General features: G+C 50.0%; 1 protein-coding gene across 3 annotated transcripts in view; it reads right to left on the bottom strand.

The window, feature by feature from the left end:
• PIGQ (phosphatidylinositol glycan anchor biosynthesis class Q) overlaps window positions 1–26,835 on the bottom strand; it is a 39,145-nt gene extending 12,310 nt beyond the window's left edge. For 2 of the 3 annotated variants that reach the window (XM_063344381.1, XM_063344379.1), the window contains exons 1-8: window positions 26,441–26,576; window positions 20,690–21,390; window positions 16,628–16,759; window positions 14,577–14,697; window positions 7,965–8,091; window positions 6,029–6,182; window positions 3,323–3,434; window positions 616–696 (exon numbers count right to left, since the gene is read on the bottom strand). In XM_063344381.1, the coding sequence (XP_063200451.1) occupies window positions 616–696; window positions 3,323–3,434; window positions 6,029–6,182; window positions 7,965–8,091; window positions 14,577–14,697; window positions 16,628–16,759; window positions 20,690–21,363 (1,401 nt within the window). In that variant the 5' untranslated portion in view covers window positions 21,364–21,390; window positions 26,441–26,576. Of the gene's footprint in view, window positions 1–615; window positions 697–3,322; window positions 3,435–6,028; window positions 6,183–7,964; window positions 8,092–14,576; window positions 14,698–16,627; window positions 16,760–20,689; window positions 21,391–26,440; window positions 26,577–26,691 lie in introns of those variants that run through there. The other variant, XM_063344380.1, reaches the window with a different exon arrangement.
• Window positions 26,836–27,610: the final 775 nt, after the last annotated feature.

The raw sequence follows: 27,610 nt of genomic DNA, 5'->3' as shown, positions 1-27,610 counted from the left end.
GTGTAGAGCATCTAAGCAAGAGGAAAGCAGCCAGGAACGAGCTTCGTGCTCAGTGTTTTCTGTCCCCTGATTAAAGCACCTCCTTTTGTCCGGCTGCACTTATTTTTGCCGCCAAGCTCATCTGAAAAGAGAGGGCTCAAAAAAGATGTTGAAACCATGTGATTGCTGCTGTCTGCGGAAAGTGGTGCTCGAGGCAGGCCTCAGAGAGGACTGGTTATACTGGGGGAAGAGAATAAAAATAAAGAAGTCCAACCCTCTGGAGCAAAGCCCGGCTGAAAGCATTTAAACACAGCAAGTTAATTTTCTAAAAAAAAAAAAAAAAGTTCTGGATGAAACTAGAGGGGCCGTCACCCCAGACGTGGGATGGAAAGATAAAAAAAATAAAAAAGACTTCCAAGTGAAAGAGAGGGGAACAGCTTGTGCCGCTGACTGGGATTTGCTGGGAATTCCCTTTGGAGAAACACAAACACGTATCCTGAATTCCACTTGCTTGGCCTACAGGGGCTGTGTGAGACAGATTTATATTTTCTTTGTGGATGACAGTCAACGACTAGGAAACCTTCTTTTAATACCTCAGGAGACAGTACATGATTAGCTTCAAGGGTTAAATCTTACCAGGGTGAACACCAAATAATATAGTGCGGTTGTAGGCAGGAGGAACAGCAGGATTGTAAACAGCAAAGTGCCAATAAATAACTAGGGAAAAAAAGAAACGCAATCATTAGCAGAGCAATGGCAAAATAAAATAAGCTAAAAAAAAAAAGAATAGGAAACTGTGAGACAGTAGAAGTTTGCAAGACACCTTAACGTGGTTTTTTTTTTTTACTCCCTATGTGAATAATGCTGTTACCTTGAATATTTTCAGTACTACTTCTCTCACCGGGCCTTTTTAGAAGGCTCCTTATTATAGGAGTCTCTTTGGAAAGATAAACAAGCTGGATCCCGACAGCATTTTTCCCTTTACAGACAATCCCATCCCCGCAAGTTCGAAAGCCATCGTTCAGTTTTTACCAGGCAAAGGTGGAAGGGTACAAAGGAGTAGAAATCTGGTAGGGAATTTTGTGGAGGCTTGAGAAGTATTTTTGGTCCTCCTTGTTTTAGCAGAACAAGCAGCTGGGGAAAAGCTGACAAAATCGGGTTGATAAACATTCCCAGCAGCAGCCGACTGGTCAGCCCAGCCACTGGATTTCTGCCTCTTGCTCGCTGGGAAACCGGCAGAGAGAAAGAAGCTGGAGTTACTGGGGTGGGGGAAGCAATATTCAGAGGATGAAGGAGAAAAACCCATAGGAAAGCAGGTGTCATTAGCTCCACTGCCCACAGAAAAAAATTGTTTTTATTTTGGGCCAGCCCAGTTGGCGTAAGCCTAAATAATTCCAAGTGGGAGAAATGCAGGTTTATGACAAAGAGGGATCTGACTCGTCAATTTTCAGTCACCGCTTCCAGAACACAGAGGCCACACGAAGACAGGGCACTGCCATTTCTGCCAAAAGAGATATTATAAAAGGAAATAACCCTGACAATCCTGTCACAGAGGTGGATCAACACCCCAGCTTCATGCACGTAACCAGAAATAGATCGTAACCCAACTCATTCTCTTTACAGCAGTTGTTTTTCCCCTCCTCTGTCACTCCACTGCAGTTGCTTAATGTCTCCAAAAGTCTTTCAAAGGCCTGCTTTGAACGTCTTTTCCCACCCAGGCCAACGACATAATTCCCACTGGTCTCCGGAGCAGCAGGACGAAGCCTGACGTGCCAAACCAGCTCTCCTCAAAGTACCCAGGGACCAAGCCCTGTCGCGAATTGTCTTCCCGGCACAGAGGTGTTTACTTTTCCATCACCAAAGAATCCAAAAAATAGCTCCTCCACTGTGGTGTGAGAAGCTCAAGGTTATCTGTTGCGACGGAGAGAGAGGCATTGACCCTGGAAGTTACCAAATATCACTGTATTATTTTAATGATGTTTGCAAATTGCCGGCTTGGAGCAATTCAGGCCGTGCTGAACTTTCACGTGGCATTTTCAGAAATTAAAAAGAGCTTGCGGCGTTTGACAAAAAAAAACCTGCCTCCACTGCTTGAGTGAGAGCGTGTGGGCCAGGCTCCAGTGCAACGGGAATGAAACGGGGCCTTTTAATAGAAATGGTAGCACGGCTTTGACTGTGACAATGCTGCTGCGCACCACTTTTAAAATCACCTCCCTTCTCCATCCCCTCTCCCGTGCTCCGGGAGCTGCGAGCACCTGCGGCGCCCACCGATGCAGCTCCCCGGGGTGCCTTGCAGGGGCTTAGCACTTGCCAGAATTAGGACCCCTCACGCAGAGGAGCCGAATCACAGAATGGTTTGGGTTGGAAGGGACCTTAAAGATCACCCAGTGCCACCCCCTGCCCTGGGCAGGGACACCTCCCACCACACCACGTTGCTCCAAGCCCCCTCCAACCTGCCCTTGAACACCTCCAGGGATGGGGCAGCCACAGCTTCTCTGGGCAACCTGGGCCAGGGGCTCACCACCCTCACAGCAAAGAATTTCTTCCTCAGATCTCATCTAAATCTCCCCTCTTGCAGTTTGAGGCCGTTACCCCGTGTCCTATCATTACACTCCCTGATCCAGAGTCCCTCCCCATCCTTCCTGTAGGCCCCCTTTAGGTACTGGAAGGCTGCTATAAGGTCTCACAGAATCACAGAATGGTAGGGTTGGAAGGGACCTCTGGAGATCACCCAGTCCAACCCCCTGCCAGAGCAGGGTCACCCAGAGCAGGTGGCACAGGAACGCGTCCAGGCGGGTTTGGAATGTCTCCAGAGACAGCGACTCCACCACCTCTCTGGGCAGCCTGTGCCAGGGCTCTGCCACCCTCACAGCAAAGAATTTCCTCCTCCTGTTTAGGTGGAACTTCCTATGCTCAAGTTCGCACCCGTTACCTCTTGTCCTGTCCCTGGGCACCACTGAAAAGAGCCTGGCCCCATCCTCCTGACACCCGCCTCGGAGTCTTCTCTTTTCCAGGCTGAACCCATCCAACTCTCTCAGCCTGTCCTCACAGCAGAGGGGCTCCAGCCCTCTGATCATCTTCGTGGCCCTGAAGATGGGGCGCTGCAGAGCAGCAGCCTCCAAGAATTTGGGTGAAGAGTCGCGGATGCAGAGAGCCGGGGCATGCACTTGTTCCAGGCACCACAAAGCCTCCTGGGGGTTCTGTCTCAGTATTACCTGAAAATTATGCTTGGACTTGATGATCTTAAAGGTCCCATCCAACCTAGACGATTCTATGAAGTGGGATAGAATCATATTGCCTGCGGGCAGCATCCTACAGCGAGCCCCGGGCACTGCAGCACTACCTGGTCCAAGTCATAGGAGCAGGAATCCACCCGCTGCCGGAGGACGTTCCACTTCTTCCCACGGAACAAGCGCCAGAGAGATGACAGGCCGTAAATCTTGAGGCAGTAGAGCCTGGGCAAAGAGAAGATGCTGTGCATCAGAGCTGCAAGTTCCCGAGCTTCAACACAAAACAGCTGTCATCATCACACCCCTGTGCCCACTCACCTACCGACGCTGCAGAACTTGGGGTGGCAAAAGAAATCAGCCCGAGAATGACGCAGATAAAATACTAATTGCTCAGTTAAGCGAATCTGGGCTGGCCCCTGGCATGGGCAAAGCAGGCTACTGCAGACAGCTCTGGACCACTGGAGGGCAACGGCCATGCCGTGCCATGCTCTCGATTTCTGCTCCTGTGGATGAAGGGTCTGGCATATGGGATGTGGCAGGTGCCGCCGGAGGGTGGCCCCTATCAGCAGCAGCAATCGCCAGCTCCACGCCACTGCCTCCCCTGCAGCAAAGAGAGCAGCAAGCTTGTTCCCCTGCGCTCACCTCTGTCTCTGCAGTTTAGATCTGCCCTGGTCCCCTTGCTTCACCCCCCTTCCACAGCAGCAGCGGCCAAGGTCTTACCCCTCACACTGGAGTCGACACAATTCCCTTTTGCCTCCGCAGCACAGAGAGACAAGGCAGGGGATGGAGCCCCTGCACCTTCTTTAGTAAATCACCGCTTCAAACATCCATAAGAGTGGGAAGAGATCAACTAAATGGCTGGTGGCACCCCTAGTGCATCCTTTCCTTGGGCTTTTATATCTTGGTGCTTCAACACTTCAAGCTACTTCCCTCCCAGACAAAATGGCAACGGTGAGAGAAGCTTGGTGTGGTAAGGGGTGGGAAATCGAGCCATCTGTGGAATAACACAGAGGAAGAAAGAGCCCCTGGGATGGAGAAGAGGCACAAAGAGCCCTGGGCAGCAGTGTCCAACACACAGGGATGTAAAACAGGGGACACAGGCCATCTGTGGGGCAGGACAGAGCCTGAGAAAGCCTGAGCTACAGAAGCCAGGGCAGTTAACCAGCCCAGTTAAGGCGAGGAGGCTGCTCCGATTTCAAGGCAGCGTTGTGAAAGCAGAGGCAAGGAGTCTTATCCAAGAGAAAAGCCTGGTTTGAGGAACACCAACTGCTTCAAGGAATTGGCAGCGTGCCCCAGACTGGCAGGCGCAGCTCGGTGTGCTAATCCCCAGGCAGGAGGGTGCCCAGGATGACTCCAGGTTGCTGATACCTACCTGCTCTGTTGCTCTAAGGCCACACACTCCCCTGCGCACCCTGGCACGGCACGGGGTGGGTGTTCCTGCTCCAGCACCTGCCCCACCTTCCCCGGCTGCCTGTATGCACTTGCCCGCTCTCGTTTCACCGAGCGCTTTGTTTCAGAAGGGGATCTCAGGCTTCACCAGCACCTGAACCAGCAAATTCTTCTGCCAGCTGCAGGAATGCAAGGTGTTGCGGTGGCTGTGTTGATGTGGGTGACCACTATCCCTTCCCGACTCTCCATGGGGGACACCTGGCACAGCAGGGGCAGTTGGGAGCCAGCGGCGAGATAAGATATAGCTGCTCTGTACTTCTAACAAAGAGCCAAGGTGGGCAGACTGGCTCCCTGCAGCTCACGAGAGACAAGCAATCAGCTGAGAAAATGCTTTCCCTATTTCCACTCTCTGCACAATTAGGAGGAGCAAAGCCACTCCTCACAGACCAAAACACAAATTCCAGTAATTAGAGGTGTTGGGAAGAGACTCCCCATAACTGACATTACTGATTTCGGGTACAAGCCCTACGCTTGCAACAGACCCGATTCATATCTCAGTATTTCCAACCATTCCCTAAACTACCCATACCTGAAGTTGTACCGTTTCTCCTGTTTGCAATGTAACACCCGCTGCTCACGGCCTGGGCAGGAACGACGACCATTCTGTCCTTTATAAGCCAAAAGTTCCTTTATTTACTACCTTGTCTCTCATCTCCTTGGCAGTGGCAGCTATTCTCCAGTGGCCTGTGTGACTCCTTGCTGCAGCACGTGTTAATGGAGGGCAGGAACAGAGCACACTGGTGGGCACCGTTTGCTCAGTAAGCCGGACATGCCCCGGACATGCCCCAAAGCCCATGAGGTCCTCCAACAGGTCCAGACAATGACCCCAGGTGCTGTAACCCCAAACCTGCCATCTGTGCTCCACGATGCAGACAAAAACCTCTGAAGCAGGGCAGAGGCAGGGATTTTGGGGCTTCTCCAGAGGTAGAAGGGTTCCCCTTTCCTCCTCCTCTCCTCTAGTTCCCCTCAAAGCTACTGGGTAGGGTGCAACTGAAAAGGTGACTATAAGGTTGAATCAAAGGGATGGGGTGAACTGCTTTCTTGTCCTCAAAGGAATGGGGTGAGCTGCTTTCTTGTCCTCTGACTGTCGTGTAGTTTTATTTTTCCAGGTCACTACCACAATACGTAAATATTTAAACATAGGAGAACTGAAAGACGGGTTGCTTGTACTACTGCGGCCATCATTTCTACACGCACAAAAGAATGCAATAAATTAACTGCTGGCTTAACTTTGTGAAAGTTGTAAAAATTGTGAAATCAAGAGACCTACACCAGGATTGAATGCTCCACAAATGAAAGACGTGGCCTGAGTACTCACTGGCCCTTCTCTCCAAACATAGCCAAGACGCAGCCAAAAGAGAGCGACTCACCTGGCTCCGTAGACATAGAAGCAGTAGATGTGAAAGGTGAGAAGTGCAATGATGTCGGAGAGGATGCAGAGAGCCACGGTCAGGCCCAGACAAGCCGACAGCCCAACGTACCAGAGGATCATCTCAATGAACGGGGACATCAGGTGAATGTAGCCTAGTGGACATTGCAGAGTGTCAGTATTCGAATGAGACGTCTTCCCGTTGACAGCCTCAGAAGACTGAATCCCCCCACCCTAGAACATTGCTCCAGAAATCATAGTCATGGAAACATGGAATTAAAACTGGAAGACTCCTTTAGATGCCATCTTCTCTTTAGGAGGGCCCACAAAAACTCTCTTTCCCCCCAGCTTTCTGACCAGGTGTGGCAGCTCTGTGAGGAAGGGAGGACATGCTTCGCTTGAACAGACCAGTCACCTTGTTCCACGTGTGATTTGCTTTTCTACATTTGTGTTCAGGTTCCCAATTACATTTTTAACTGCACACATCAACCTTTCCTGCAACCATTCCCCTTCTCTTGCTATTCCCACAAAAGCCATATGGCATTTGTAAATAAAATGCTGTGGAGGCACGCAGTCTTTTTCATCACTAAAGTGGAGCAACGTCAGAGAAACAAGACAATACTTGATCGGTGAGCAAAGGAAGTCAGTATAATAACTGAGGAGTTCACGTCCATCAGGACTGTCCTCCTTCATCGAGACACATATCAAGGATAGCAGGGGTGTGTTATTTCAAGGAGGGACTTGAAACAGTAAAACTGCAGAAAGCTGAAGTCAGTGATAGGACGGGGTTGGCATTTGCATCCTGACAGCACACTGCTCATCCCTGTCCTATCAGCTGCCTCTTACATAGAATCATAGAATGTGTTGGGTTGGAAGGGACCTCTAAAGGCCATCTAGTCCAACCCCGCTGCAGTCAGCAGGGACACCTTCAACGAGATCAGGTTGCTCAGAGCCTCATCCAGCCTGGCCTTGAACGTCTCCAGGGATGGGGCCTCCACCACCTCTCTGGGCAACCTGGGCCAGTGTCTCACCACCCTCAGTGTAAAGAATTTCTTCCTAATGTCTCATCTGAACCCGCCCTGCTCTAGTTTAAACCATTGCCCTTTGTCCTATCGCTCCATGCCCTTGCAAACAGCCCCTCCCCAGCTTTCCTGTAGGCCCCCTTCAGGGACTGGAAGGCCACAATAAGGTCTCCCCGGAGCCTTCTCTTCTCCAGGCTGAACAACTCCAACTCTCTCAGCCTGTCCTCACAGCAGAGGGGCTCCAGCCCTTGGATCATCTCTGGGGCCTCCTCTGGCCCCACTCCAACAGGGCCATGTCATTCTTGTGCTGAGGGCTCCAGAGCTGGACACAGTACTCCAGGTGGGGTCTCACCAGAGCAGAGCAGAGGGGCAGAATCCCCTCTCTGCATCTGCTGGCCACGCTTCTTTTGATGCAGCCCAGGATGCGATTGACCTTCTGGGCTGCAAGCGCACATTGTTGTCTCGTGTCCAGCTTTTCATCCACCAGTATCCCCAGGTCCTTTTTCGCAGGGCTGCTCTCTATCACGTCATCCCCCAGCCTGTATTGATAACGAGGACTGTAATGGCAATTACAATCCTCGTTATCAACACAGGCCACATGGCAAAGACTACAAAAGCCTTTGTAAGACCTAACGCCTTCCCTCGGGCACTCACCACTAATGGCACCAAGAAAGTAAGCTCCGTCGTGATTTGCACCCCTTGCAAAGCATCGATACAAGCGCTTTATTTAATATGCATTAATTCCTTGTGTGGGAATCCAACTTTGGCTTGAGTTCCCACAGCAGGAAGACTCATAGACAAGTTTGTACTTGCAGCAGTACATTTTGATTCATTATTCACCTCTAGGCAAACGTTAAACACTCGGGAGGCAAGAGATGAAAACGGAGGCTGAAAAGTTAAAACAATGGCACTTACTAATCCAAAGATGGATGTGGTAAAGGAAGAAGCGGCCCAAAACCTGATCCAAAGCTCGGTTCATTTTCAGTCCTGCTGGTGCTCCCATTAGCCACTGGAGCAGGTCCTGGAGCTCTTCAGCTACGTGCTACAAAGACACGGAAGCAAGGGAATCTGGGATAAAATACTGCTACCGCGCTGAGCAGGTCCAGTGCGCTCTACGTGCTGCCCCCTGCAAAGTATTCTTACCACACTCTTCAAACCAATGGAAAAAAAAATCCAAACAACTACTTTACAGACAGCTAGTTAAATCAAAAATGCACCATTATTGACTCTTGACTGAATCCAAATGTAATAGCAGAGAGGAAGCCGAACTGCTCAAACGGTCTCAGTGCTGGGAAACATGAACGTAGTGCTTGTTTACGGACACCTCCAGCAGACTCGCACGATATGAATTCCTGGTGTAATGAGAGTTCTTGAAATAGACGGCAAGCGCTGGCGCACAAATCGACTTCTTCAGACAGTCAGAATTGAGCAAGTAATTAACTATGGGGAAGGCTGTCAGGATTTTAAAAAGGGAAGATGGCAATGCACTCATGGGCAAAAAAAAGGGAATTTTTACAAACAAATAATCCCTATGTGTTTACAGCAGGGTAGAAAACACAATTATATAAATGTATTTCATACATAAACAAACTTTCTTGATACTCTGTGGTGTGCTTGGCAAGATTAGCCATGATAAATAGCGCTATCGTGTCTCCCTGCAGGCTTCATGGAAAGATACCTGTAGCATCCCAGGGAAAACGCAGCCCTCTGAATCACTGAGAAAAAAAGCCTAATGGAGCTTGTCCCCAGTCACCGAGGGCTTTGATTCACAATTTCTGGTGATTTAATCCCAGGCTGATGTTATTTGCTGGTTTTATCTCTCCACCCTACGACTCTGCTGGAGGCCCTCCTTGCAGTCAACAGGGCAGAAGACCATAGAATGGTTCGGGTTAGAAGGGACCTTAAAGATGGGGTGGTTCTGCTCCTCGGTAGTTCGTACCTGACCTACCAGTAAGCCGAGACCAGCGGTGAAGTCCATTTACCAGGCTGTGAATCAAGGTAGCTGAGAGCAGTAACCTCCAGCAAACTGACGGGGAACATACCTGGAAGAAGTGACCTCTCACGCTGTCCTGCGTGGACCAGAGATTGTGAGTAAAAGCCCTCTACCTCCACAAATCCCACTTACAGTCAAGTCCGTGCAAGGGAATTGCACTGAAAATCGTGCACGTGTAGAAGAATCAAGACACGCCACCTAAAGCTGTAGCCTACTTTCCCCATCATTCATACGGATAATTTCCCTAAGGGGAAATTATTTCCAAAGAATGAGTTCGTTTTATTTCTTAACCAACAGGATCCTTGCAAAATGAGTTTGTAAACATTTCCTTTTAGTGTAGGGGCAAAATTAAGGGCTCCCTCTTCAACTTAACCAAAAGGATTGCCTTTTTATTTCATTCATTTTCCCCCTGCCTCACTCACTGCAAGTCAGAACTGATTTGAACCCATGGATCTTACCTCTGTGGCTCAGAAGTGTTAGCTGCTTTATAAATAGGCTGTTTTTAATATTTAACGTGTTGGATTGGTAACTTAGAAAAAGCATTTGGGGATTTTAATGAAATATTTAAATGCTGGAAAGCAGTCCTTCCACAAGGCTGTTTTTCGGCACCGAATACTTGTGGAGGTTTCCAGTCCCAGAGGTGCTACTGAATTCTGCCAGGGGCACGTGGCTGCGGGAAGGTGTTATTCGCCTCCGCTTGCTGTTATCCAGCTGGGCAAGGCATTCCAAAACCTAGTCCGAAGGCCTAACCTTGCAGGCTTTTCTCCACCCAGATATTTTTGGACCAATCAATAGCAAGCAGAATCAGAAAAGGTGACTGGGAGCCCAGTCAGGAATACCGAACATGGCCAGGATTAATAAATAAGATACAGTTATTGGAACTGGAATCCAATACAGAACTGGAAGTGTTTCATAAAGGGGTGTAGGGACGTTACCAGATCCTAGACTAAAGCTAACATGGTTTAGATGAGATCGCTGTCGAAATATTTCCTTTCTTCTCATGCTCTTCTTCCTAGTGTCCACACGCAGAGGGTCTGTGGGAACGCGACAGGGACAGAGGACACACAGCGCACCGCGGGTGGGCACCGGGAAGCATGCTGCAAACTGCCCAGTGCAAGGCAGAGCAAGCAGAGCCAAAGCACCCCCTACCACACACCTGGCAGGCACCCTCTACCTGTTGCAGACATTTGGGGCTCTAAATTATACTGTTCTACAAATTAACATCTAAGAATATTGCCCAGGAAGCGTCCCCTGTGCTTGCTTTATGGATTAGCAGGACATGACTGATTACATCCAATTATCTCTAAGCCCCAGCAATATTTTTGGAGGCATGATCTCTGATAAATATTTAACTGTTTCAAAGAGATTACAGCTTAAGTAAAAGAGACATCGGCAAGGATGAAAAAGGTGGAGGAGGAAAAAAAAACCTAAAATGGTTTATAAGCAGTTCTTTTAAAAACAGACAAATGTAGCACCTTGAATCAGGTATTTTTGAAAGAAGGCTGCCTTGTGGAAGGCAAAACCAAGGATAACCACTGGGAAGCCTGGTGGGATCGAGAGGAAGGAGGAGGGTGGGAGTTGTGAGGGCACCTACAGAGAGAAGATTATTCATGTTTTCCATTCCTGGATTTGAAAGGATTTTGGAGCATTCCTCCTCCAAAAAATCAGTCCTTTGTATTGCACACAGCTACTCGCCAGCTACTCCCTAGGTGTCTCCGAATCACGTCTACCTCATTTACTGACAAAAACAACTTGTTGTTACAGTCGGCCCAGCGCAGCTCATCAAGCTGTGAAAGTGGGAGCCGCAGTCCACGATGGCTTGTGCATCACCGACAATTGCTGTCTGAGTGCTGATGTGAGAACCATTCTATCAGGGGATGACGCCTGGTGGCTAGGGAACACGGCCTGATCCTCACGTCAGCAGGCTGAGCTTGTGACCCTGGCAGTTGTTGAGAGCCGAAATAACCTACCTGCTTCTGCTTCCTTCCAGAGAGATGTTTGCTAGGAATAAAAATACGAGCACCGTATCCAGTCCCCACACAGCTACCATTTCGTCAATATTAAAATCAATCGATCAAACCAATAAGGTTATGCATTATATAAGGTCTGTCGATATTAAAATCAATCAAATCAATAAGGTTAAAATAAGGTTATGTATATAACCTTCTAATACAGAACAATCTTATTATAATATACAGAATGTCTATGTACTAAGAGCTACAGAGATGTAAGGTGGACGCTATCATCAGATCTGGGGCACACACCCAACGCAGACCAGCAAGGAGCACTGGGGAAGGAAAAAGTAACTCATTCCACACATGGGCGAGTTTGCGTTACTGAGCTTGGCGACATGTAAGCACTTGAGAAAGCCCAAGTGGTGGGAATAATGCGTACCAGATGGACGCTCAGCGGCAAAGAGGAAACCCACTGCTGAATGGCTAAAGGGGAGATTTTGCTGTCGTACTGGAAAAGAAGTGGTCCTGGCTTGCACACCACGTGCTGAAGTCACTGGGATATCTTGGGATCACTCAGATCTGCATTTTTTTAAGGCCCGCACATAATGCATATAAACCAACGCCCACCGAAGGCAGTAAAAGGACTCCAAATGATTTTATGCCCACAATCTAATATGCTTGAAAGAAGAAAGTAAGGCTGGAATGTAAGAAGAGTTGTAAGTGGCCTGAACTGATAAGCTTGGAGAAGCAGAGAAGAAAGGCAGTGAGTGACGACCAGGCCACCCACGCAAGGAGGAGTTAGCGCTTCCAGGGAAGCAAGTAAACAGCTCTCGGTGATAGAACCATAGAATGTGTTGGGTTGGAAGGAACCTTTAAAGGCCATCTAGTCCAACCCCCCTGCAGTCAGCAGGGACATCTTTAACGAGATCACGTTGCCCAGAGCGTCATCCAGCCTGGCCTTGAATGTCTTCAGGGATGGGTCCTCCACCACCTCTCTGGGCAACCTGGGCCAGTGTCTCACCACCCTCAATGTAAAGAAAGACAACATGGCAACGAATTCTGCACATGTAGGAGACATGGTGAAAACAGCCGACGCTATGATGCATAAGTTGAGTGACAGGTGAGCTAAATTACTGAAAGAGGAACGAACGAGCAACTCTCACAAAGAGCCGGTGCAGGGCAGGTGCTGGGATTGGGTACACCTTGAGCACGGAGAGCGTCCATCTGCCAAAGACACTGGGCAGATGGAAGCCCTCCTGGAGCCACCTGTGCAAACAGGAATGCAGCCAAAAGTCGCTTCCTTGCAGACTTGTTAAGAAATCAGATTTCTGAGAGCTGGGCGCTTGCAGTAAGCCCATAAGGAGAACTCTAGAGAAAAACTTCTCCAGCTGAAATATCTGAAAGGCAAAAGACTTAGGAATAAGACTTAGAAAAATATTTTTCACGTATAGCTCAAATACAAGATCATTGCAAGAACTGTGGTCCTTTCTACCCCACCACTGCTGCTGAATGGTGTCTGCAGCAATCTGTAAAACATGGCCTCCTTAAAAGTTTGACTATGAAAGATAACAAAAATAGCAATAATCACAATCCACGGCTATGCTGGGCACCCCATACACACTTCCTGAAAGCACAGCATGTACAAGAATGATCGGAGACCTATGGCTTGTAACAATTAAAAGGTTAAACGTGGACCAAGCAGATCATCATCAAGGGAGACGTGAGCTCTTCTCAAGAAAGACAGGAGAAGTAGGAAAAAGAAATTGCTGCTGGAATTTTCTAATCAGAATAAAATTCCTCCCAACTAAGAAGCTCGAGAAAGAGCAAAGAGAGGACGTTCTCCAGCTGCTAGAAAGAAACCAATGGAAAGATCCACCTTCTCTCCCAGAAATGAAAGGAAAGTGGGCAGAGAAAGGATTAGGCTGTGCAGCTGCGTGCCAGAGCTCAACACCAGCTGCACATGAGTTCCCAAGACACAGAACTCTTAAAATGGAGCTGATTTCAGATTAGTGGTCTGGTCTCCAGCCTCTGAAGTACATTATATGTTCCTTACTGCCTCTAAACAGATACACTGGAGTACTGCACCTAAAATAAGCCACCAGAAAAGTAGGACTGTATGAGTCATACTTAGAATCTTCATTTATTTATGCTGATGCCGAGGGATCTTAGTGGGCAAGAGGAGTTATGTTTGAGAAAATGACAGGACACAGCAAGTTTTCCTGGGTGACCATCTGTACAGCAGAGCTCTTAGATAGGATTTCAGGTGTTTGTGTCCTGACTAGCCAACGCCTTTGGATTTCCCCGTGAAATTTCTCTTCAGAAGCACAGCTGCACTGCTTATCAAGTTTGACTTTTCAGCAGTTTATCAGATTCAACCCAGGTTGCAGCTTTTTTTTTTCTTTTCCCCCCAAACGCCCCATATAGCAGCAACTTGAAGGACGCTTCCTGTTGACTTCAGAATAAAAGTATTCTGGCTCGATAACCACTCAACCTGCAGCTGCGGAGCTCCAGCCAAGCCATAATGGTTACTTTAGGAGCTGGAGCTCCGATAAACATCTAATTACTATTCACTGCACACGCAGAGCAGAACTGTGTTCCTTTGCAGCAGCCCCAGCAGGCTTGATTTGAAGATTTCGCTGTTCTTGAGGAGACCTAATTTGCACGACTTCAGACATGACTCTCTCTGAAAAACCTTATGAAGTTCAACAAGGGCAAGTGTAGGGTGCTGCACCTGGGGAGGAATAACCCCATGCACCAGGACAGGTTAGGGGTGACCTGCTGGAGAGCAGCTCGGTGGAAAGAGACCTGGGAGTTCTGGGGGACAACAGGATGCCCATGAGCCAGCAATGGGCCCTGGTGGCCAAGAAGGCCAATGGCATCCTGGGGGGCATCAGGAAGAGCGTGGCCAGCAGGTGGAGGGAGGTCATCCTCCCTCTCAGCTCTGCCCTGGGGAAGCTGCATCTGGAGTGCTGGGTCCAGTTCTGGGCTCCCTGGTTCAAGAAGGACAGGGAACTGCTGGAGAGGGGACAGCAAAGGGCTACCAAGATGCTGAGGGGACTGGAACATCTCTCTTTTGAAGAAAAGCTGAGGGATTTGGGTCTCTTCAGTCTGGAAAAAAGACGACTGAGGGGGGATCTTATCAATGCTTATAAATACTTAAAAGGTGGGTGTCAGGAGGATGGGGCCAGGCTCTTTTCAGTGGTGCCTGGCAACAGGATAAGGGGTAACGGGCACAAACTTGAGCATAGGAAGTTCCACCTAAACATGAGGAGGAACTTCTTTCCTTTGAGGGTGGCAGAGCCCTGGCACAGGCTGCCTGGGAGGTGGTGGAATCCCTGTCTCTGGAGACATTCCAAACCCGCCTGGATGCATTCCTGTGCAACTTGCTCTGGTTGACCCTGCCCTGGCAGGGGAGGCTGGAGGAGATGATCTCCAGAGGTCCCTTCCAACCCTACGATTCTGTGATTCTGTGATTTTGTGAAATCCTTGTGGATAAGGCATTGCCTCCTTACAACAAGACACCAAGAGGTGGTCAGTACCCACGGTAGGTGAAAGTGAAATGGCTTTGGCCAGACTTACATCAGCCACAGGGATGAGGGTATCAGCAAGGTGACCAATTCGGTTCTTTCGGTACAGCCAGGATATCAGCAGCAACCCCAGAGCCACATCAACCAGCAGAGAGACGAAGATGTTGGCTTTCCTGCATGCAGGATAAAGAGAAACAGCGTTAGAGAAAAAGGAAGGACGGTGTTTAATGTTTCAATGACAACTGTCAGCTTCTCTTACATAGAATCTTTAACGTCCCAGGGACAGCAGGACAATTAGAGGCACAGTGTGGAGGTCTTTTGACTTTCACTGCTGTGATGCTGTTTCTGTGGCCAAACACGGAGCCACTCGGAGCCTGCCACACCGCAAAACCTTTCTTACCGAGGGGAGAGAAGAGTGGGATTGAAGCTACAAAGAGGAATGCTAAACAAAGTATGTGTGTGTGTGTGTGTGTATACATATATATGTGTGCACATTCACTCAGGGACTAAGGGCACCAGCCTTGCAGTATTCACGTTGAGATCAGACGGCTTTCCGAGAGGTATACTTTAGTGGAACCACTGGCCAATGTAATAAATCGTGTTTCTGGGTACACAAACGTTCCCAGAAGGGCTGCTGAACCGCCCCCTCCCCGCTAGAGTTTCTGAATGAAATACCATGACGTGAGTTATTGGGGAAATGAGATTAAACAATCGCGGTTACTTTTGGCCTCCAAATCTGCTAATCTATTTTAAGTGTTCCCTGGGAGTCTATTACTGCAGGATCAGAGAACCGCACAGAACAAGACTCGCTGTGTAATGGCCACAGGGCATTCAATATCTGTCTCAGATCTCTGCCTCTCCCTGTTCCACTCGCTGGGCTGCGTGTTTGCTTTCTCTATTACACTGACGTTGTTGCTGCTGTTGGAGTCTCTGGTCTGCAGTTACCGCAAGAAAGATTCCCCAAAAGAGTGGGTGAAAGAGGAGAGCATTTAAAGCATTCTGCTCTTGTGGAAAGCGCTGCTGAATACGGATTGCAGTTTTTGGTTAAGAGCAGCATATGTGGAAGCAACGAGCTTGTGGGATTAGCGACAGCAAAGTACTACACACATGAGTACAAGCTTTCTGAGGGCAATAGCCCGGCCGCCTTTCCCAGGATAGGGAAAAAAGGCATATATCAGGCAAAAGGCAAAATTAATTAAAGCAGAGTGCAAAGATCTGCAGACTAGCGGGGAGTAGAGCAAGGAAGGCAACATGGCACGGTGCAGTGAGGACCCCGTAGTGCTGCGCTGGCACAGGGTCCATGGTTGGGTCTCCCCAGAGGAGACAGGGCAAGGTCCTACACTTGGGTCGGGACAATCCTCGCTATCAATACAGGCTGGGGGATGACGTGATAGAGAGCAGCCCTGTGGAAAAGGACCTGGGGGTACTGGTGGATGAAAAGCTGGACACGAGACAACAATGCGCGCTTGCAGCCCAGAAGGCCAACCGCATCCTGGGCTGCATCAAAAGAACTGTGGCCAGCAGATGCAGAGAGGGGATTCTGCCCCTCTGCTCTGCTCTGGTGAGACCCCACCTGGAGTACTGTGTCCAGCTCTGGAGCCCTCAGCACAAGAATGACATGGCCCTGTTGGGGCGGGGCCAAAGGAGGCCCCGGAGATGCTGGGAGGGCTGGAGCCCCTCTGCTGTGAGGACAGGCTGAGAGAGTTGGAGTTGTTCAGCCTAGAGAAGAGAAGGCTCCGGGGAGACCTTATTGTGGCCTTCCAGTACCTGAAGGGGGCCTACAGGAAAGCTGGGGAGGGGCTGTTTGCAAGGGCATGAAGTGATAGGACGAGGGGCAATGATTTTAAACTAGAGCAGGGCAGGTTCAGATGAGACATTAGGAAGAAGTTCTTTACAACGAGGGTGGTGAGACACTGGCCCAGGTTGCCCAGAGAGGTGGTGGAGGCCCCATCCCTGAAGACATTCAAGGCCAGGCTGGATGAGGCTCTGAGCAACCTGATCTCATTAAAGATGTCCCTGCTGACTGCAGGGGGGTTGGACTAGATGGCCTTTAGAGGTCCCTTCCAACCCAATACATTCTATGATTCTATGTGTACTCCATACCTCATTAGCTGAGTCTGGTTTTGAGCCTTCTTGTTGCTGCTGATGACCTGGAGGTGCTGCAGGCGATGTCCCAGCTGCTCACAAGTTGAGAGTTTGCTCCATAGGAAAGACAAAGGCCAAAACTTCAGCACCCTGCAGAAACACCATGGGAACGGCCCCTTTTGCTTTTGCCGTATACAGCGTCCAATCTCCATGCAAAACATTCCATGTAAAGTTAAGGTTGTGCAACCAGAGACGGTGTCAACATATTATCGTTAAAGAATATTAGATGTTAACTGCTCTCCTAAAGGTTAACAGAATTAAGGCAGTCTTTCCCGATCAAGACATGTAAAAGACAACCCAACCTCCCGTTTCCATTCTGTAAAACCAAGCGTCTCGCTCTTCCAGGGAAGCCAGAACGCAATCCTGATTCCAGCCTGTGCTTTGGGATACATCACCAGGATTGCACGCTGCTCTAAGTCTCCAGGAGACCAGAGTTAAGACAGTTGTGTGTGCAGCACAACCACACAACACGGTGCAACTGCTTCACAAATCCCGGTATTACGGATCACAAGTCTCTATCTAGCGTGAGCTTGCTGTAACAAACAGCTCAGTTCTCCCTGTCGTTTCTGTCCCCTTTCCCCTCTTTCCTTTCTTCCACTTGATCCTTTTCTTATTTTTTTTCTTTATTACTTCCAAATTCCTTTCTCAGGGTCTTCCTTTCTATCTTCAGTCCACCGCCTTGCCAAAGGTGACCAGCATTATGTAGCTACCACGACATTCAGCATTTAATGAGGTTTCAAAGTTAACACCCACATTAGGCTTGCAGGGGAGGAAATATTCACACGGTTCTTTTAAAAGTACTAAATGATGCTCAGTTATTTTGGGGAGTTCCTTTTATCACCACACAGCCTATAAAGGAAGGAACGATGGTGATTTGTGTAATCTAAAATGACACCACAGGGTGCAGGCCAGTCAAAGAAGGCACAGCAGTGGTACAGCAACACAAAGCACCACCTTTGCCGTGGGGAATAAATTCTGATGTGGACATAATTTGGATCCCTTCTTTCCTGCACACAGTGGTGGTTTCACTATTTTCACAGTGTTTCACTGTTTCTCATTAAAGGTCCAGGAATTCACGTTCACTTTTAGTCACTTCCTTCACCTACACTCTTGTACTGCTTTGGCACGTTCCTTCAGTTTAGATTCATTCCAAACGCTAAAATTATTCCTGGTATCCTGCTTTGCTTTTAACATTGTACAGCCGTTTGCATCAGTAGTGAGCGTGGCCTGGAGACGTCGCTGCAATGCGTGCGTGCCTTCCCCAGATTTCATCCAGAGGACTTCAGCCTGTCGCCCAGCAGCGGAGGACTGGCCAGGACAAAACGCAGGATGGGCAGACTGGGACTCTGGCTGCTGTGTATCCATTTTACACAAATTGCTCTTTCAAAATCTTCCTCCCTTCGCTGTGGTTGCCGTCCCCTTCCACCCCCCACCCTCCTGAGCCCTTTCAACCATCTTTCCTGCGAGGTTTGTCAGCTTGAGAACCAGAGCGCTGAAGTCCCCCCTTCCCATTCAAATTTCCGATACACAGGTTTTGAAATGCATGCAGCGCACTGTGAATCATTCTTCTTAAATTGAGGCCTCCGAGTTACTCAGCTTTTCGTTACAGCCTCCCACCTTAGAGACAAATGCATGCACCATTCTTCAGCTGACTTGGCAGGAGGGGACATCTAAAGTGGTGGGGGAAAGGGCTCCAGGCAGGGGAGGGAGACACGGTGGGCGACTGCCCTGGCCACTGATCTTAAAGACCTGGGTTTGCAGATTCATCCAGGCACAAGTGCAGACGGGTTTTCTCTTCTAATTGTATCCTAGCCCAGTGGTTACAAACCCTGGTGTGGCAAATCTTTGCGAGAGCAGAGAATTGCACTGAAATGCAAAGAAGGGGGAAGGAGAAACGCTGTACCTGTGCGGTTATGTACAGATGACTGAAGGTGAAAAATTATTGGTCATACCACCAGCTGCCAGACCATCTCTGTTCAAGCGGAAAGCAACGGCTCTGGGGCCCAGTGATAAACATGCACTGGGCTGATGATCTCCCCATCCTCTCCCAGCAATGGGTGTCCCTCACTGTTCATTGCTGCACCATGACTCCCCAAACTAGAGGCTTGTGGGTTACCCACTGACTGGACACCTGTGCCAAAGGAAAGGACAGGCAGCGGCTCGCTTCTGGCTGAGGAACCTCTTGCACAAGCGAGAATCATTTCCAAAGCATCGTCATCCCCCGGAGCACCCCCCAACATGTGAACCCAGTGGGTAAACACATCTCCTTGAGTGAACAGGATGGGCCCACAAGAGACGTCAGAGGTCTGGGCTCACCTCTACTACAACTCACTCTATTCTCTTTCCACCTAACATAAAGAGGACAACCTCTATTCCACTTACCACACACATACATAGAATCATAGAATCATAGAATGTGTTGGGTTGGAAGGGACCTCTAAAGGCCATCTAGTCCAACCACCCTGCAGTCAGCAGGGACATCTTTAACGAGATCAGGTTGCTCAGAGCCTCATCCAGCCTGGCCTTGAATGTCTTCAGGGATGGGTCCTCCACCACCTCTCTGGGCAACCTGGGCCAGTGTCCCACCACCCTCGTTGTAAAGAACTTCCTCCTAATGTCTCATCTAAACCTGCCCTGCTCTAGTTTAAAACCATTGCCCCTCATCCTATCGCTACTTTTTTAAATAAAAATACAAACACACTGTAAAAAGCTCAATATAATAGTTGCAAGACATGGTACAGAAACTCCCGTCTCTAAGAGTCCTGAGGAAGAAAGCCAAAAATATTTCTTGCGTGGTCTCCTACCCCTGTGCATGCTGACTATGCATTGCCATTAACGCTCCCACTCGTTTACCACACGGTATATGGAATAATTTTCAAAAGTGCAATAGAAAACCAACCAAATTAAAAAAAAACAACCTCAAACCCAAAACAGTGATGTTGTGTCATTTCGTTATTTAAGCAGCAGGAGATCTTTGGGGTATTTCCAAATATAAGGAATTTTAGCAAAAAACTAACATAGCCTGCATGAATAAACCTTGATTTTCCAATCCAACGTTTTCCACAAGTGAGAGTGGATTTTCCAGATACTGGATGAAAAGCAATCTTTCCAAATCAGGATCACAGGGAAATGTTAAAGCTCCATTAACCAGAACTCACAGCTGTCTTTTTGCTCCTGGCTAGAAACTGCAGGAACGGTGCCTCCCTTCCGGATGAGGAATCGGAGGTCATGGTGTTTGTAAATGGACCTTTTTTAAAAAGAGCAGAGAGTTTATTGCCTCAATACTAAACCATTCTGATGTCGCCCACAGCACTCTAGAGACCTTCAGCGATCATGGAAATCCTGCAGCCCGGTCCCTCCAAAGAGAGAGCTGCAATGGCCACCCCTTAGCACAAGGTGGTGCTGAAGAAATGCCTTAATTTGGGATGTTCGGGATTTGAGTGCAATTCGCAGGCTTGGATGGATGGAGGGATGGCAGCCCTCACCCTCGGAGATCTCTAATGCTGCTGCCCTGCTTCCCCAGTGCAAATACACAACTCTGGCATATCCAAAAAAGCCCCAAGCCTCCGCAGCCTGAGGGGACACCACTGAGCCCATTCTTTAGCTTTTCAAAACTGACTATCCCTTCACATCACAAAAACCTGGGAAAGGAAGAAAGAAGTCCGGTGACCAGAAGCAGCAAAAAAATGATAGATCCCATTTCATGGGACATCCTGTCCCAGCACAGAGATCGGCAAAGAAGGTACCCAAGAGGCACATAAGGTCCATAAGCAGTACGAGGAGACACGACGTGACTGGTACCGATGAAAAAACAACTTTGCATCAAGTGTATTTCTCGCTGGGTTTGAGCAGGAACCCTGCAAATGCCTAAACATGAATTACATTCCTAGCGGGAGGCGTCCCTGCCCATGGCAGAGGGGTTGGAACTAGATGGTCTTTAAGGTCCTTTCCATCCCAAACCATTCTGTGATTCTATGATTTCCATGCAAAACACAAGCTGGCCGATGTCGCATCCCTTACCTGCTCCTGCAGACCCCAGAGACAAGTGACAGCAGGAATGTCAGCAGCATGCACGCCGGCACGGAGGCCTGCTTCATCAGCTCCACGATGATACTCGCCTCAACGCCATCCGACTGCCAGTGGGTCAACTTGATGGGCCCATCATCGTATCTGTCCGTCATGAACAGTATCTTACTCTTGGCAACTGTGTCAAAGATGGCAGAGAGCTTTGAAGCATCCTCTGCCTTGTGGTCGGTGGAGGCAGCTGTGTCCAAAGGGGGATGTAGATGGGAAAGCATGACTTTGCGCTGGTCGTAGTACACTAAGATGATTTCTTCCTCCTTTGGGTTGTTAGAGTTTTTCTGAAGGGTAGAACAGCTCCAGAATTTGCTGTCTCCCTCTTTGCTTATCTGAATCCACGGCTCATGGGAGAATATTGTGCCAAGGTCTTCCAAGAACTCACTCAGACTCTCTTCTTTCTCCCGTTTACTGTTGCTCCAGGAGCCGAGCACAGAAACACTGACTTTAGTCACCCGCTGGACCTCACTGAGATACTGCTTCACCTGGACAGGAATAAAAGGGAAATGGATCACGGCGAGGATGACAGCGGAGTTCTGTTCCGAGATCCAGCGGCCGATCAAAATGCCGCTTTCCGCCGAGGCGCAGCACGAGGGAAAGAAGACCTTAAGTACCATGGCAGCGATCCTGGAAGAATGATACACCTGCCAATAAACAGAGAAATAAAACGTGAGAATGGCGATTAAATGCAAGGGAAATTTGAGCTGACCAAAGTCACTGGTGAGGAGGCCCAACCAAATTTAAAACACCAAGTCCGACCAGTCGTGTAACGACACGAGTGACAGCCAACAGACACAGACACATCAGAGAAGGGTTTAGGAGGTTTCTGATAATCTGCAGTCTTTGCAGTGAGGGGTGGTGGGCCTGGAGTTTCTCAGCAAAGCTCTTCTCCGAGTCCTGGAGCAGTCTCTCATGATGGACACAGACTGATAAGCACAGTCCGTCGGACCAGCCAAGATCAGGAATCCATCCCGCCTCGCATCTCGGGTCTGACACTGGATCTGCTTGAGCACTTCCTAGAGAAGGGACTACACCGTAGCACACCGTGATGCCTGAGGGGAGTATCTCCTCCCACTACCGACAATCAAATACTGGTTTATGCTATAAAGCCAGATAATTTCAGAGCCTCCCCTATCATCTAGGAACCCAGAGCCGTGCTCTGCAACAAACTCCCTGAACTACCTGGCTCAGATCACTCATCTCCTCTCGTCTCACTCCCCTCATCAGGAAACAGAGACGATAATTTCGTCAGAAGGGACTATAGTGATTAACCGATTGAAGTTTATGGAGTAGTATTAGTTCATTAGATAGAAGATCCTAAAAAAGGAGAAGCACCTCCGCTTTACCAGTGTTCTTTACCTACAATATTTTTCTTTGTGACACTAAGAAAACATCTCAATGGCTTCATAAGACTTTTCCAAAAAGGAGCTTTGAGGCAGTTGACAATGTCTCTTTAAATAAGGTGGAGGTTTCTAACAGAAATATAATTGTAGTAAGGAGGGCGCTGGCGCAGAACGGTCGGCATCCGGCGCCCGTTGTCCTTTCCCGTCCTTCAGTGTTTTGTTAGAGATGTGAAAACTCCACAGGGCCCCGAGGCTGGCTCCTCTGCGAGGGACCCAGTCACTCGGAAAGAGGAACACAGAGGGTATTTATAACACATAGAGAGGATGCGCACCCTGGAGGTCCCTTGGAGGGTTTGTTTTTCTCTCTTTTTTTCATACAGGACAATTGATCTGGTAAATCTCATCACCTGGCAACGTGCTACGGCACAGAGGAGGCAGTGGGGAAGCAGCGAAGGCGAGAGATGAACCGGCTCCCACCCCGCAGCCCTGCCAAGCTCGGCGGTGGGGAATGGCTGCTCCCGGCGGAGCTCCCAGCCCCTCCAGGCAGCAAAGTGAAGTCCCCTTGGGGCGCAGCTCCTCCTCCGATGGGAAAAAGCAGCACGCTCGCTGCCTTTGCAAGGAATAATGTTTTTTGTTTTTTTTTTTTTTTTCCTGGGACTGAGTTTTCCCTTTTACTGCAAAACTGCGAAGCACGCCCCAAGACTTCCCCTCCAACAGGCCTAAGCTGCTCGCAAGGGGTTTTGTTCACAAGCACCGTCCCTCACTGCCCCACGCACCCTCCAGCCCACGGTGAGGGTTGGGGGCCACAGAGGGGCTCCCATCTCTGCCTCCTTGACCAGAGGGATAACCTCGGAGACGTGGAGTCCGTGAGGAAGCAGCACCTCATAAGAACCTCAAATAATATGTTTTTCCAAAGGCTGGCAAGGCTCCAGCAGGAGGGGAAGGGAAGCGGTGGGATGGATCAAAGGAAGGGTAGAAAAACGGCAGATGTGACACCCGGAGACTGTCAGGGTGCAGGACACCGGCTGTGGGAAAGGCCAAAGACTTGCCTTTCACCTGATAAAGTTTAATGACTATTAGACCCAAATGGACTGAAAAGCAAGACAGACAAGCTTATTTTTCATTTCTGTTGAAATAGCTAAGGCTCAGGTGGTTTTTCAGTTTGTTGGGTTTGTTTTTTTTTTTGAAGACCACGAAGACAAGGAAGGCCACGTATCCTGTCTACAACAGTTGCTCCTGACACACAGAGGAAACTTTGGTGAAAATCAGCTCACAGGCACAGCTAATTAGACTGAGCCTTAAAAAAGTTTGAACTAAAACGTGTCCCGTACTTTGCGCTTTCTTTCCTTTAGAAAGCCTGTGGTTTGCCCAGCCAAAATAGTCTTCCCTTCACCCCCTCCCCTACCTCCTTGCCTAACTCAGATTGTTAAAGAAGCATGATCAGGTGAGATGAGATTTGCTTCACAATTTAGCTTTAGGTTTGAAAAAAGATTTATTTTTTTCTCCCTACGACCCACAGACATATTCCCAAGAAAAAGGAAGTAAATTATATCAATACGGGGGCTCTGAAAGGAAAAATAACAGATTGAACATGTTGGGAATGTAGATATACACGTATGCTCAGAAATTATTTAAAATAATATCAATTTAGCTAGAGTGATAACATTCTAGCTGTACCACAGTACCAAAACCTTACAAGTGAAGTTTACCCTAACTGAATACTCTAAAAACTGAAACTGAGCTCAATGTTTTAAAGAACCCAGAAAAAAAATGAGGAAGTACTTGAATGGGGTTTTTTTCAGTATTTCTATTTTAATTACCAAAGCTACCACCAGTAATATTGGACAGATGATAACTTTTTAAAGTTTAATTTTGTCTTTTTCCTCAAGAGATGTCAGAGTTGGTTGACAGTATTGTTCCAAGAGGCTTTTGGTGTCCCTGCACAGCTCTTCCCTTTAAAGGTTTCTCCATCCCGTGGACACTTCAGAGAATAATTATCAACTGACTCTTTGAATTCAAACGTGGGGTTTTTTCTCTGTTTTTTTTTTTTTTTAAAAAGAGACACAGTCATCTGGGAAAACTTCTCATGGAGGAGAAAAACTTCTCATCCTTATCTTCTCTGTTTCACGAGTTTTCCTTCGTACCTTCCCGGAACTTTTAAATTAATTTAGCTTCATTCAGCTAACTACCTTGGCTATAGCTCAGGTCAAATAATACCCAAGCACATCATCTCTCCTTTGGCTGCTGCAGATATGGCGGAGAAGACTCTGATACAATTTTCAGGCTGTAAAGAATATCTCAACAGCTGAAAACCAGGGGATCAACTACTCATACATTAAAGCAGTGTATGGTAGTAAGCAGGGAGCCGGCCTGGGAGCTCAGGCGGCAGAGCTGGTATTCCCAAATCCACGACTGGCCGTGCATCCTCCCTTATACACGTCAATAGATTGTTTGGAATCTAAAGTTGACATTTTAAATGTCATCACAGCCAAATGTTTCACTGCTGCTAATTTTAACAGAAATAGCCTACCAACATGCTTAGTCCCTGCTCATAACGTGCCTAAAGTCTTCCAGATCTCCCCTTTTCTGCTGGAACCACCCAGCTTTTCCCCGAGACGCCACAGACCATCAACACGACGACCTCGGATGCAGCAAAACCAACAACACACGCTGCCTAAAATGCATTCATGCAACCACAAATTAAGAAAGGACGCCAGGACTGACTCATTTCAGAATTTTAGACAGAAAAGCAAAGGTGAACTGCAGGATGTTCAGGCTGAGAAAGTTGGGAGTGTTCAGCCTGGAGAAGAGAAGGCTCTGGGAATACCTTATTGTGGCCTTTCAGTACTTAAAGGGGGCTCATAAGAAAGATGGGCACAGACTTTTTTGCAGGTTTTTGCGATAGGACAAGTGGTAATGGCTTTAAACTAAAAGAAGCGAGATTCAGACTAGCTATTAGGAAGAAATTTTTTACGCTGAGGGTGGTGAGACACTGGCCCAGGCTGCCCAGAGAGGTGGGAGATGTGCCATCCCTGGAAACATTCCAGGTCAGGTTGGACGGGGCTCTGAGCAACCTGGTCTAGTGGAAAATGTCCCTGCTCATGGCAGGGGCTTGGACTAGATGGCCTTTAAAGACCCCCACCAACACAAACTATTCTATGATTCTTCATGGCCCCAGAATAACCATGTGGGCTGCCCCATCGCCACCAGCCACGCTAAGGGGTGCAGAACCCTTGGCAAACCCACGCCTGATCATCCTGCAGTCTTCCCACAGGGCACAGAACCATGAGGCCAGGAGATACAGAAAGCACTGACAAGCTGGCCACGGCTGTCCCCTGCAAAGCCCACTGACTTTTTGCTTATACAGCTTTTTGTGGTTTTTAAACGTGAGCTTAGGGCACAGGAGGGGTGAGAGACAGCAGCAATGAAATAACAGAATCACAGAATGGTTAGAGTTGGAAGGGACCTTAAAGACCACCCCATGCCACCCCCTGCCCTGGGCAGGGACACCTCCCACCACACCACGTTGCTCCAAGCCCCCTCCAACCTGCCCTTGAACACCTCCAGGGATGGGGCAGCCACAGCTTCTCCGGGCAACCTGGGACAGGGGCTCACCACCCTCAGAATGAAAAATTTCTTCCAAATACCTAATCTCAATCTCCCCTCTTTCAGTTTGACACCATTCCCCTGCATCCCATGGCTCCCCTCCCTGATCCAGAGTCCCTCCCCAGCTTTCCTGGAGCCCCTTTAGGGACTGGAAGGGGCTCCAAGGTCTCCCCGGAGCCTTCTCTTCTCCAGGCTGAACCCCCCCAGCTCTCTCAGCCTGTCCTCACAGCAGAGGGGCTCCAGCCCTCCCAGCATCTCCGGGGCCTCCTCTGGCCCCGCTCCAACAGCTCCGTGTCCTTCTGCTGTTGGTGCCCCACAGCTGGAGGCAGCACTGCAGGGGGGTCTCCCCAGAGCAGAGCGGAGCAGAGGGGCAGAATCCCCCCCTCGCCCTGCTGCCCACGCTGCTGGGGATGCAGCCCAGGCTGCGGGGGGGTTCTGGGCTGTCGGCTCACGTTGCAGGTGAATGTTGAGCTTCTCACCCACCACCACCCCCAAGCCCTTCTCCTCAGGGCTGCCCTCCCCAGATCTAATCACCCCCTCAGCCCTCGGGCTGCCCCACAACGCCCGCCGCCGCCCCCAGCGATCCCGGGCTGGAGCAGCCGGGAAGGGCCGACACCCCCGGCCAGGCCGCGGCGGGGAGGGAGCCCCGGGCAGGCGGTGCCGGGGTGGCCCCCGCGGCCGGCCCGGCCTGCGCGCCCCGCTCCCCTTGCACCGCCCAGCCCCGGCCCTGCCCGCCGCCGCCTACCGCCCGCTCCGCCGGGCCGGCCGCTGTGGGGGGCCGGTTGCTCGGAGACGCCGTCCGCGCCGGGCTGTGCACCCCGGCGGGCCCGGCTGGCCCCGGCAACCGGGCTCCCGCGTTCCGCCCGCGCTGCGGGGCTGCCCGGCGCCTCTGCCCCGCTCTCGCCCGCCCCGCTCCCCTTTCCCTCTCGGTTCTCAAGGCCCGGCGGCCTGGCGAGGGCCCGCAGCCGCCGCGGCGGGGGGGTCTGCCCGGCTTACCCGGCAGCGCTGCTCCCCGGAGTCTGGCCCCAGCGAGACGGAGGCGGCGGGGCCCGGCTGAGCTCGCCGATAAGGAGCGGCAGCTCGCCCAGCCCTCGGGGCTGCCGTCGCCCGGGCCTGCTTGTCCGGTCGGGGGCTCGCCCTGCTTCACCCCGCCTCACGGCTTGTCCCCCATCCCCAAAAACTCTGGAGGGACCGGGACAGGCTGGAGAGGTGGGACTGTGTGATCCCCGTGAGGTTCAACAAGGCCAAGTGCAGGGTCCTGCTCCTGGGTCGGAGCAAACCCCAGTATCCGCACAGGCTGGGGATGGAGGGATGGAGAGCAGCCCTGCCGAGAAGGGCTTGGGGGTGCTGGTGGATGAGAAGCTCGACATTCACAGGCAACGTGAGCCGACAACCCAGAAACCCCCCCACAGCCTGGGCTGCATCCCCAGCAGCGTGGGAGACAGGGCGAGGGGGGGGGATTCTGCCCCTCTGCTCCGCTCTGTGAGACCCCCCTGCAGTGCTGCCTCCAGCTGTGGGGCACCAACAGCAGAAGGACACGGAGCTGTTGGAGCGGGGCCAGAGGAGGCCCCGGAGATGCTGGGAGGGCTGGAGCCCCTCTGCTGTGAGGACAGGCTGAGAGAGCTGGGGGGGTTCAGCCTGGAGAAGAGAAGGCTCGGGGGAGACCTTGGAGCCCCTTCCAGTCCCTAAAGGGGCTCCAGGAAAGCTGGGGAGGGACTCTGGATCAGGGAGGGGAGCCATGGGACGACGGGGAATGGTTTTAGACTGGAAGAGGAGAGATTTAGCTGAGATCTGAGGAAGAAATTGTTTGCTGTGAGGGTGGTGAGCCCCTGTCCCAGGTTGCCCAGAGAAGCTGTGGCTGCCCCATCCCTGGAGGTGTTCAAGGGCAGGTTGGAGGGGGCTTGGAGCAACGTGG

Source organism: Chroicocephalus ridibundus, chromosome 8, assembly GCF_963924245.1.
Source record: "Chroicocephalus ridibundus chromosome 8, bChrRid1.1, whole genome shotgun sequence".
NCBI classification, from domain to species: Eukaryota; Metazoa; Chordata; class Aves; order Charadriiformes; family Laridae; genus Chroicocephalus; species Chroicocephalus ridibundus.
Note: the sequence above shows the minus strand (reverse complement) of the source record. Positions and strands in the feature narration are given on the sequence as shown.